Source organism: Channa argus, chromosome 11, assembly GCF_033026475.1.
Source record: "Channa argus isolate prfri chromosome 11, Channa argus male v1.0, whole genome shotgun sequence".
Taxonomy (NCBI): domain Eukaryota; kingdom Metazoa; phylum Chordata; class Actinopteri; order Anabantiformes; family Channidae; genus Channa; species Channa argus.
This window is the reverse complement of record NC_090207.1, coordinates 13,268,463-13,280,000: the sequence shown is the minus strand read 5'-3', so window position 1 is coordinate 13,280,000 and position 11,538 is coordinate 13,268,463. Positions and strand designations below refer to the sequence as shown.

Sequence of the window (11,538 nt, the reverse complement as noted above, 5' to 3'; positions counted from 1 at the left end):
CCACCTATCAGTTCTGATCAGGGGGCCATGATATTGTGTTCGTCACTTATTCTTCACTCACAGCTCTTTTATGTCCTTTCCCAGAATGGTGGCGATGCGACCCGGTGCAGAAAAGAACATGATGGTCGAAGTGAACTACCGTCAAGGTCGTGATGGCAACACTTTGGACACAGTCGTGCAGGATGTGTATGTGTGTGCCAGCATGGAGTTCCTGTTAGCAGTTGCAGATATCTTGCTCAAAGCCACTCAACAGGGCTTTGCTCAAGTGTCACAACCCAAGAGCAGTACAGGAGATAAAAAGAACATAAACTCCTCTGTGACATCTAAAGAGTCCAGTGAGTTATGCATTTTTAATGGGGTTTGCAATAGTAAACAAATAATAAGTTATACTTTAAATGTGAGTTTCAGATTAACTGATTTATTCTCATATTAATTGTAAACTGTCTTACACCCTGAACTGATGTCTTCTTCTGATCTTCTCTAATGTTCTCAGCTACAGCTATAGTGTCAAAGACAGAGATTAATGTTCTGGTGCGTAACCCAGAGATTGTGTTTGTGGCTGACCTGACACGCGCTGATGCCCCGGCCCTAGTGATGACCACACAGTGTGAGCTACTGATGAAAAGTGCTGCAGAAGGATCACAAATGACTGCTGCTATTAACGACCTTAAAGTATGTGTATTATCATTGTAATAACATTACAAATGATTAAAATAATTAAAGTTATTAGGTTATTTTGCATGTAACAGATGTTTTTGATTATGTTGTTATTATAGGTAGTGGCATGTCCTTTCTTGAGAGAGAAGAGGAAAAACAATGTGACCACAGTGCTACAGCCTTGTCAGGTGTTCTTCCAGAGTACCCAGTCTGCAACCTCCCCCCAGGCCATGGAGGTCTCCATCAATGCTCTCACACTGAAGGTAGTTGTTTTTAAATGCTCTGAGTCCAGGAGGTAACTCAATGGAAAGCATTTCCACTATTTTAAAGTTTGAAATAATTGAATCCTACCCTTTTTTGGGTCAGCTTGTCTCCCTTTTACCTTCCTGTCTTGTATAAAACAAGTATGGCTCTGCTGTCTGGCCCTCTGTACAGGTTTCTCCAATCATAATCAACACAGTGATCACCATCCAGTCAGCACTAACTCCTACAGCTGAAACACCAGAGGAGCTTGATAGTCCAGTTCCTGTGGACCTATGGGAAAAACGTGGCTGGAAGGAGCTGAAGTTGTGGTTCTTAGAGGAGGAGGGAGATGAAGACACAAGGTCACTAGCACCACTTATTCCACAGGGAGAATCATTACAGGTATTTAGCTGCTTTATGATAAAAATCATGAATATTTGTATGCTATAATATTGTTATTAGCTACCTCTAGTCACTTGTGTATCATAAATGCTGTTATGTGTTCTTCTTCAGAGGAGTAAATCTGCACTGGTATTATACTCAATATACAGATACTGAATTTTGATTATATAATAACTTCCTGCAGGTGACCATCAAATCAATCTGCGTAACTCTCGAGGCCGGTGTGGGACATCGCACTGTCCCCATGCTTTTGGCAAAGTCCTCCTTTCATGGAGATGTCAAAAACTGGTCCACATTAATTAACTTACATAGTGAACTCAATCTGGAGGTAACACACAATTACTTTATTTATTTTCGAACTTTGATGCTTAAATATTATCCAACATTTTTAATTTAAATTAAAATAGTCCTGAAGCAATGTTTGAGAACAGGGGTTATTTTCTGTTATTTTGATAGTCTTTGGTCCTTATGTATTCTTTAGTTGCTATATCTGCAGTACATATCTTACATACCCCTTTTGATAATAATCTACCATAATATTTCAATGATATTCTAACTTGTTATGGGCAGATCTTATGGCAGTAGATATAGTTATATAGATAAAGTGTTTTATTGGTTTTTGCTTGTAGGTACACTATTACAGTGAGGTGATGGGAGTATGGGAGCCACTATTGGAACCCTTAGAAGATGAGGCACTTTCAGACACTTTCAGACCATGGCGACTGGAACTCAAGGTACTGAAAACGTGCACACACATATATACAAATAAAAGTGGCGCACAGTACCTCTAACCATTTACTATCTAATAACCAGATGAAGAAGAAGCCAGTCAAGTGCACACGTTTGTCAGATGAAGTGGATTACAATGTTCCAGACTATAAGACAGTCATTGTTATTAGCAGTGTAGACCAGCTCAACATCACCCTCTCAAAATGTGGACTGGTCATGTTGAGTAATTTGGGCACGGTAAGAGACGGTTTGTTTTCATTTTAATAGGGAATGTGAGGATGGGCAGGCACGTATAATGTTCACATTATTGCTTTTACTCAGGCATTTGCAGAGGCTGCCAAACAGACATCTGAGTGCTTCCAGAAGGATCAAGCTCCGTTTTTGGTGAAAAACCGCCTGGGACTGCCTGTGTCTGTCGTCCACAGTGAAATGTTTTGTCCCATTGGCCAGCAAAGCACCAATCGCACTGTAAAGCTTCAGGATGGGGAAACCCTTGGGATGGACTATTCAACCACACATTCTGACCAATTCTCAGCCATGATCTCCTTAAGTGGGAAGGACTACTACATACAGCCTAGTAAGTTAGACTCAATACACAAATATGCTGTATATGGATATAACAACTGGCAAAAAAGGATCAGTTATTAGTTATTACAGTTCTAAAAACTACATTTACTGGTATCAAACACCAGTGCAGACAAGGTTACATGTCCCATAGCAAACCAACCCAACTTTACAATATACAGTAATTAAAGCACACAGGGCCTTATTTTCTATTCAAGTGTAGTGACAAACACATGGTAGCTGTATGACCATGGCGAAAATAATAATTATGATTATTTTGTTACAAATTGAATTTGGAAAGATCATTTATTTATTGAACTTAAAAAATGTCTTTTAACCCGCTGATTTTTTTATTAAACCGGGGGAAAAAACTGGATGAATAAATCAATATTTTCAGCCTAAGCACAATGTGTGAAAATCTTTCATGTTTTCGCTGACGTGCACATCATCCTTTACTTTTATTTTTTTCACTACTTTTTTTAGCTCCAGTGGGCCACACCTCAGCTAGTGTGATCCCGTTGGTCAAGGTGGGCAGGGGCATGTACAGTGTAATGCACAAAGACTCAGGAGTGACTCGTTTTCTGGTCTGTCAGATTGACTCTAAGCAGGGCAGCAAGTACATCAAGATCCGTTCTCCTTTCCAGGTACATCGCTGATAATTTAAACATTTATTTTTATTTGTCTTTTTGTTATATCTGATGAAACTATACTAGGTTGTAAAACACATTATTTGAATAAAGAAAATGACACTTAATTTTTATACCATCATTATTGTATAAAACAATAAGCATTAGTCCCAAGGACATTTAAATAATACGCTGTATTTGTTTCTGTTTTCTTCTGTTAAGATCATCAATCATTTCTCAATACCATTCAAAATCTTTGAGGGATTAACATGTTTGGGTACCGCGCTACCTACTGAGGAGTTCTGTGTGCCACTGGATTCTTACAGGTGGGGGCAGACACGTTAACAAGGCACATGATAATATACACGCCCCTGTTGTGGTCGCTATTTTTTTCCTTAAACACACAGAAATACAAATACACAAACATACATTCACACATTTGCCTAGTTTCACTCTCTGCTGACCCCTTAGGTCTGAGTTGAGCCTTCAGCCAATAACCGAGGACGATGCTGACGATCAGGGTGCGCAGTTTGATGTCTCAGAGGGATTCAGTTATGAAGATGTAAGTAAGGAGCAGCCTGAGATACGCCTGCAGCAGACCTGCCATCGGCGTGGAAACCTGGGTGGTGTGATGATTGTCAACATAGTGCCATTAAGGGATGCTGTGACAGTCAAACACACTGGAGAAGTTGGGGAGAACTTTGATGTGCCCTTTGTGCTTCACCTATGGCCTTCCATTCTGCTTCGCAACCTGCTACCATACCCCATCACCTACAAACTAAAGGTAGTACCTACTTCCAATCACCAATAAAAACTCAGGTGGACAATTGTAGATTGCATCCATTTACAGTGGGGACCTTTATTTAGAAACATGCATTAAAACATACTGAAAAAAGTTGGGTGATAAACAGCAACATTTTTAATGTAAGACACAGTCAAAGTCTTTTTGCATCATTTATATTTGCTTATTGCAAATCATCTGGGCTATATATAAAACAACATAACTTTTGAATGTAGTGCTTTTTACAAGTTATCTGTCAGATCATGGGTGTGCACACATTAGTCGCAACACCAACAAGAGTTTCTTTATAATAGTGTCTGATCACTGCTTCATTGCTGTGCAGCTTTTTTCATTCCTCTTTTAATTACGGGTAAAGTTAATTTAGTGTTAGTGGCATGAACTGAAAGCAGTAAAGCAGTTTTCAAAATTATCATCAGCAACATGTACCACACTGTACAAACACCGCACCTTTGTACATGAGAACCCCTTTGTTAAATTAGATGCTATTTATATGTACAATTACTGTCGCAAAAACTAAAGAAACACAATCAATTCAGTTGTATATAGTAATTTTTTGCTTTTGGCAAACCAGTTATCTTGATTAAATTTAATACTAATAATTCACTGTTGTTCTCAGTGTCCTTCTCTGTCTGATGCTCAACAGGACAGTGGGGTCTCAGCGCCTGAGGCAACTCTGAACCCAGGCCACTCTGCCCAGCTTCATTCTGCAGTCATCAACCAGTCAAGTCTTGATCTCTGCCTGTTGAACTACATGGGTCAGGACTGGTCTTCTCAGTACAGGTTTGACTTTAGTCTTATTTATGGTGGGTGTTTCACTTCCCAGCATATTATGTGCTTGATGTCTGTGAAATGTGAGTACATCAGTTAATTCTGTTAATAGAGGGCCATATTTTTTAAATAGTTGTTTTTTAAACTTACAGTACAAGACATAAGGAGTTGTATAAGAATCATCATTCTCATTATATGTAGGACAGATAGAAAATTATTCTTTATTTTCTTCTGAAATAACTCAATGATCTCACCAAGATAAACAATCCTGGCTTGCAGTGTCCATAGTGACCAGGAAGAGATCACCTTCATCGTGTTCCAGTCTCTACGTCAGGATGACGAAGATGGTTATGAAGAGACAACAAGGAAGAAGCCAGAGTTAGACATAGCTGTGCACGTTAAATATGACCTGGGACAGTCAGTGATTGCTATCCACTCACCATACTGGATGGTGAATAAGACATGCAGGTTGCTGCAGTACAAGGCTGATGATATCCACCGTAAGCACCCCCTGGACTATGACATGCCCCTGCTCTTCTCCTTCAAACCGCGCCACTTCCTGCGAAACAATAAGGTAAAAAGCAGCTTTCTTTTCTTTAAGTCTGAGTTTATTTAAAGAAATTTAAGAGACTCATTTGGTTACGTGGTTACGTTGAAAACTGGACATTTTGGCCCTTTTTCTTTTTTCTGTACAGATTGCCCCCAATGTGTGGAACTAGCACAATCTAGCTTCACGTTTTTGATAATTTTGTTGTCTTAAAGCTTTAACTTGATTATTTGCCTTACATATTTATTACCCTATAATGGGGAAGGAGCTTCAACATTAGCCTTGTTACATTACCACTCAATCACCATTCACATCTCAGATTCTTCACTGAATGATATTGGCAGAATGAAGTAAAAAAATATGTATTGTCTTAGTTATTAGGGCACTACAATTCATATCTAGAAAATATTTTTGGCATTAACATATTCTCAACTACTGTGTGTGTGGAGGTTCTTAATAATCTTTATTGTTGTAGTACGGAATTAGTTCAGGGCAGCATGGTGGAAGAGTGATTAGTGCTACTCCCTCTAAGCTAGAAGGTTGGAATCCCTGGCTAGCTACAGCCTTTCTGAGTGAAGCTTGCATGTTCTCCCAGTGCTCCTTCCCACAATCCAAAAACATGCATTTGAGGTTAATTGGTGACTCTAAATTGCCTGTAGGTGTGAATGATTGTCTGTCTATGTCTTTCTGTGTTGGCTCTGAGATAGACTAGCAACCTGTGCAGGGTGTATCCTGCCTCTCACCCAATGATAGCTGAAATAGGCTCCAGCCCCCCTGGTACCCTGAACATGATAAGCAGTTACAGATAATGGATGGACAAATTAGTTCAGCAGCAGAGGGCAGGGCAGAGACACTGGTAGATTACTGGATTATTCAATTCAGTAATCTACCAATTAAAAAATCTTTTATTTAATAGATTTTTCAATTAAATTGTAAAATAAAAATTCCAACTTCTGCCATTATTGTTCTAATAAGCAATACTTAAATCACTGGCATACAGAAGAACATGAATACCTCATCTCATTTATTATATTTGACCATGGGTTTATTCTTTTCATCTCTCAGGTCCGCCTTATGATCTCAGACAGTGAGCTCTCTGATGAATTCTCTTTGGATACAGTTGGTAGCCATGGAGATGTTAAATGTAAAGGCAAATACAAAGATTACCTGGTAAGGTTTTCTACATATTTTGACATATATTTTTCCAGACTTACTGGTTTTAAGTTTTATTTAACTACCTGATGTAATTGATGGGGTTCTAAATTACTTTTGTGTGCCTCAGACAGATTTTAATAAGGGGGAAGTACATGATTCTCATTGTTTTGTTATGTCTGTTTTAACCGCAGGTTGGTGTGAAGATTGATGCAAGCAGTTTCAGTCTGACGCGTGTTGTGACCTTTGTGCCCTTTTACATGCTGGTCAACAGAACCAAACACACTGTGTTTATATGTGAGGAAGGCCAGAACAACTGGACTGAGGCAAAACCAGAACAGGTCAGAGCCAAACCACTGTTTGCATCATTGTTTCTTTGCAACACATTCTTATGGTCAAGTTTACTGGGCATAAATGCTGCATACTCACATTCTACAATGACACAACACAACAGTGGGTCTGCATGGCAGTGTTTCATGTCAGTTAGATTTAACTCTTACTAATGCCAAGTTTAACTTCATTGTAAATGTTGAAATTATAACTTGTTAAAATTGTAACAGTTCATTTTTTTTGACTAACATTAATTGTCAGGATCAGGATGAACTGGTTGTAAATTAAAGATCTCAAGTAAGATATTATGTATTGATAGATTGATACTATACACATTTAATGTTGAAATTGTATTTTTGGGGGGTTATATTAAAATGCTAAATGGCTTATTGGATAAGTAGACGTTTTGAGAGTGAGAGTTATTGTCTTTGTAGTTATTCTTGTATTTTTTTCTGCAATTAGTCAGGCATTCCTTTCTGGCCTGAGAGCGATACACAGCGGTTAAAGATAAAAGTAGAAGGTTCTTTATCGCCTCCTCTAATTATTGACTTCACACGGCCAGAGAACTGCCTGTTGCTGCGTCTAGACAATTCCGTAAGTAGACACACAAATGGTGATGATGTTAATTTTTGTGTAAGTTGTGTGATGCATAAAATGTTCTATATGAAGACCTTCTTTCCATATAAAGTTGTTAATGTGGCTTTCTGTTCTGCAGATGGGTGGGATTACAGTAGATGTGAACCTCTCAGACCACTCCGCGACAATCCGATTCTCTGAGTACCACGATGGTGCTGCTCCCTTCCTCATTATTAACCACACCAAAAAACAGAGTCTTCAGTTCTGTCAAAGGTAAGAGAAAAGATGTATGGCAGTTAAACAAAATTAATAAAACAAATCTAATATAAACATGAACATTTTAAGTATTTGCTATTAAGTTTAGACTTGAATAAAGAATAATGTCACACTGGTTAATCGCATTGTCAGATGCGTAACAGTTTTGGTTTCTTACGCTAGAATTAAAAAAATTAAAAATTTTAAATAGGTAGGTAATCACCAAATGAACTGATTGAAAAGCAGGGGAGAGGAAGGAGACGGGTGGTGGTGATTTATTTCATGATTTGTACTTTATTGATGCAAATATTATATTGTGGATATGCCACACTCACATTAAGATGTTCAATCAAGTGATTCTTTTGAATGAATCCTATTACTATATCTCAGTTTGTAAGCATATGTTTATTTTGTTTATTATTCTTTTTTTAACCAACTCAATAGAATTCCTTCATGCACAACATTTGCATTTCATTTATATGTATTTTGGATATTTGTTGAATGACAGTATTTTTTCTCTTGTTGCAGGAACTTTTTTAATGATCATAAATAACTGTTTGTTTTTGCTGATAGCAATTTATGTTTGTGTGTGTTGGGTCATGCAGCGCCCGGACAGAAACCACGAGGGTGGCTGAAGAGCTGCTCAGCCTCTCCTTCTCACAGGAGGAGGACAGGTAGAAAAATATGAGAAGCAGAAAGTCTTCTGACACACTCTGAATTCGCTAGAGCAAGACAAGTAGTAAAGAAAAGGAGGCGTAAATAAAATCAGTAGTAATAGTCACAAAAAAAGTATCTAATAGTGCTGCATTGAACAATTTATTCCTGGGACACTTTTTATGTTGAATTTTATAACAGTAATGTAGTTTAAACTGGAATGCAGGCTTCTGCCCTTACTATGCATTTGTGCACTCAATCTAAAGGTTGAGGGTTGCAGTTTTTCTCTATTTTTTGATCAATAAACTATGAAACCAGTGTTGGGCAAAATTAAACCATAGTACGAATCAGAAAAGGTGACCAGGGGTGGTGTAAAATTTTAAAATGCTTTTGCTTTTTTTTTTTTTTTTTTAACAGAAAAGCTTGATTGAGTACCAAAAGTTGATTTGTGAAAAACGTAACAATGATCTTTATAGAAAGCCCAGCTGTTGAAAGAAATACACTTACAAGACTGAAAATAAAGATTACAAAACAGTCACCCCAGCTATTATTTAACAATAATTCAGAAAGGTTTACGACACATCTGCTTGAGAAAGGTGGCAAAACAAAAAGTTTATGCCAAAAGAAAAAATCAGCAGAGGATGATCCCACATAGAAGGATCAATAACAGCCAGAAAACTATTTCAAAAATATCTGCATGCAGCACTGTAATATGAACTGGTGTAATGGTAAAACGCTAATGTCAGTCATTTCACTATGACATGACACGTGAGTGCAGAGTGTGGTCAGATCAAGATTATGGTAAAAGATGAGTAGGAAAAGACTGCTTCTGCTCTGATTCTGGTTTCTTTGTGTAATCTGCTCCTCAGCCTTGCCAATGACAAAAAATACAAATAAAAACTATTGTAGATGTACTTGTCCCAAGAACTTCTTACAGGAAACTGTAACATTAACAGTGTGCTGCAATACAGTGTACTCAAGACAATGACACTTTAGATTGCTTCCTAAATAGTTTTTAATAATATACTAAGATTTCCTTCATATATAAGGGAAATATTTAAATCGATATTTTTGTTTTTAAACCTGTTGGAAATTTGCACAGATCTAAATGTGTAGCCATCATTGGAGTTGAGTAAAAGGAGCAAATTAAACATCTAAATCCATTTTCACATTTATCAGTATTTTCCTTTAAACTCCTACAAAGTGTTGTCATCTGTATTTGTAGAAATGCTAGTTCTGAGTGCTGCTGATTGGATGAAATTCTGCCACAGGAGTCACACCTTCTGCTTCTTAGTAGTTCTATTGTGCCAACTCTTTATTTTTCTTCTCCATCTATACATTATTGCTTCTTCACTTCCTCTTTTTCTTGGTGCCATTTTCTTATCTCTGCTGTGTCTTGTCTGAGTCAATATTGGTATTAGTGTGAACATACATATGTATACCTCTCCAGGAGAGGTACTGGGGGCTTTTGTGTGTTTGTTGGTCGTACTGCCGTATTTGCCTGTTCGTAAGAATCGTTTGTGTACTCAGACAGGTACTTTGGATTCGATTCTTGGTGGCTTTGTTAAATTGTTCTCTATTTACTGTAACATCATCTGTTGAATCACTGGGATGTTAGTAATTTTTAGAAGTTACAACAAATGTTTCTCATTAAATACTCTGTGTGTATCTGGGTGGGTTTCGTGTGCAGTTCTCAGAAGGAAACTGAGCAGGAAGAACTGGAGGCCGGGAAAGCTGTTCACTACACCTGGGCTGAGCCCACTGGGTCTCGAGAGCTTTGCTGGAAGTGTGGCACTTACAGTGGGAAGCTGAAGAGTGAGGAGGTATGGTGCCTTAAATACTGCGGTAAAGTGTAAACAATTTTCTCAACAGACATCCCAACTTCTTACCTTGTAAAATTTAAATCTGTGTTTGTCTCCGAAGTTTTACCTGTAGGAATCAATCTGCTTTTAACATTAAAGCCAAATTTTTTACTTCCCACACAGACCATGTAGCCTTAGTACTTAGTACTTACTTAGTACTTTTGTTCATGCCCAAGTATTTGTTTGGAAAAATTCCAGCAGAGTTGCTCATGATAAATGAGGCCCTCAAAAAAACAAAGCTGTACCCAAAATAATGTAATAAGTTTAGTTATAAAATTTGGCCCTACCTCAAAATTTAATTCACTGCTCTTTAAATTGATAACATTTTTAATTATATATTTGGTATGGTATATTATACATTAATTCGGTATATTTGTCTAAATTCATCTCTGCTTACTGTCTTCAGGACCTCCGCAAGAATATGAATAATGAGGGAAAACTGTTTGTCATCTCCTTTTATGAAGGTAAAGTACAGTGAGCTTGAAATTAAATAACCACACAAAGGAAAAGCATTCTGTAAAATGACTTTACAAAATCTTCACTTAAAATGAATTTAACATGCATATTTCTCTGAAGATAAATTACGTGTTAAATGAGTATGGGTTTTGATTGTTGATCCAAAGGTCTTCAGCGTGTTGTGCTGTTCACTGAGGAGCAGCATATCTATAAGATGCTCTGTGAGAGCGAAAAGGCGCAGCTTGCTGAACAGGAAATCATCCTGTCGCTAAAGAACATGGGAGTGTCTTTGGTCAACAGCAGCAGCAGTCAGGAGGTCTCCTTTATTGGGATCACAAGGTAGATAACCAGCAACATTCAAATTTGTCCACTAATACACTTGTAAAAGTGAGCACAGAACTTTGCTTCAACCATAGCCCACTGTCTATTCAGTGTGACATAGGCATAAGGTGTTCTTTAAATAATGATAGACCGTTTTCTAATTGGAAAGAATTTGGTGTCAGAAATTATACTCTGATACAGTTTAATTGGAGGAGAGCTTGTAAGTTAAAGTCCAGCCACTACGCTATTCTCTTGTGAAGTGCAAACATTTTTACATGATTTTACAAATTTTACACCACCTACTTTTTTTGGTAGCTCTGATGTGGTGTGGGAATTAAAGCCTAAGAAGAAGAATCGGTGGAAGACTCTGAGCACTAAAGAAGCAGAAATGTTGGAGAACCGCTTCAAACAATACATCGACTCTGCACCCACAGACTGTGCCATTGTGGACCTAGAGAACAATTTCCAGGTTATATAAATACTTTATCCTGTACCCGATTTGATGTGTTAAGTAAAACACTGAAAATGGTAAAAAGAAAAGCTCTCAGTTTATTGGATGTGTGACTTGATTAAACACAGACTTTTGCATCTGCA

General features: G+C 37.7%; 1 protein-coding gene across 5 annotated transcripts in view; it reads left to right on the top strand.

The window, feature by feature from the left end:
• vps13a (vacuolar protein sorting 13 homolog A) overlaps positions 1–11,538 on the top strand; it is a 37,793-nt gene that overhangs the window by 17,534 nt on the left and 8,721 nt on the right. For 2 of the 5 annotated variants that reach the window (XM_067520747.1, XM_067520751.1), the window contains exons 38-59: positions 85–335; positions 494–672; positions 777–920; positions 1,093–1,302; positions 1,487–1,630; positions 1,932–2,036; positions 2,116–2,268; positions 2,353–2,608; positions 3,079–3,239; positions 3,444–3,547; positions 3,693–4,005; positions 4,640–4,803; positions 5,071–5,365; positions 6,404–6,508; positions 6,685–6,831; positions 7,283–7,414; positions 7,536–7,669; positions 8,257–8,325; positions 9,996–10,128; positions 10,574–10,631; positions 10,791–10,962; positions 11,260–11,413. In XM_067520747.1, coding sequence (XP_067376848.1) covers positions 85–335; positions 494–672; positions 777–920; positions 1,093–1,302; positions 1,487–1,630; positions 1,932–2,036; positions 2,116–2,268; positions 2,353–2,608; positions 3,079–3,239; positions 3,444–3,547; positions 3,693–4,005; positions 4,640–4,803; positions 5,071–5,365; positions 6,404–6,508; positions 6,685–6,831; positions 7,283–7,414; positions 7,536–7,669; positions 8,257–8,325; positions 9,996–10,128; positions 10,574–10,631; positions 10,791–10,962; positions 11,260–11,413 — 3,583 coding nt within the window. The remainder of the gene's footprint in view (positions 1–84; positions 336–493; positions 673–776; positions 921–1,092; positions 1,303–1,486; positions 1,631–1,931; positions 2,037–2,115; positions 2,269–2,352; positions 2,609–3,078; positions 3,240–3,443; positions 3,548–3,692; positions 4,006–4,639; positions 4,804–5,070; positions 5,366–6,403; positions 6,509–6,684; positions 6,832–7,282; positions 7,415–7,535; positions 7,670–8,256; positions 8,326–9,995; positions 10,129–10,573; positions 10,632–10,790; positions 10,963–11,259; positions 11,414–11,538) is intronic. The other 3 variants (XM_067520748.1, XM_067520749.1, XM_067520750.1) reach the window with 3 other exon arrangements.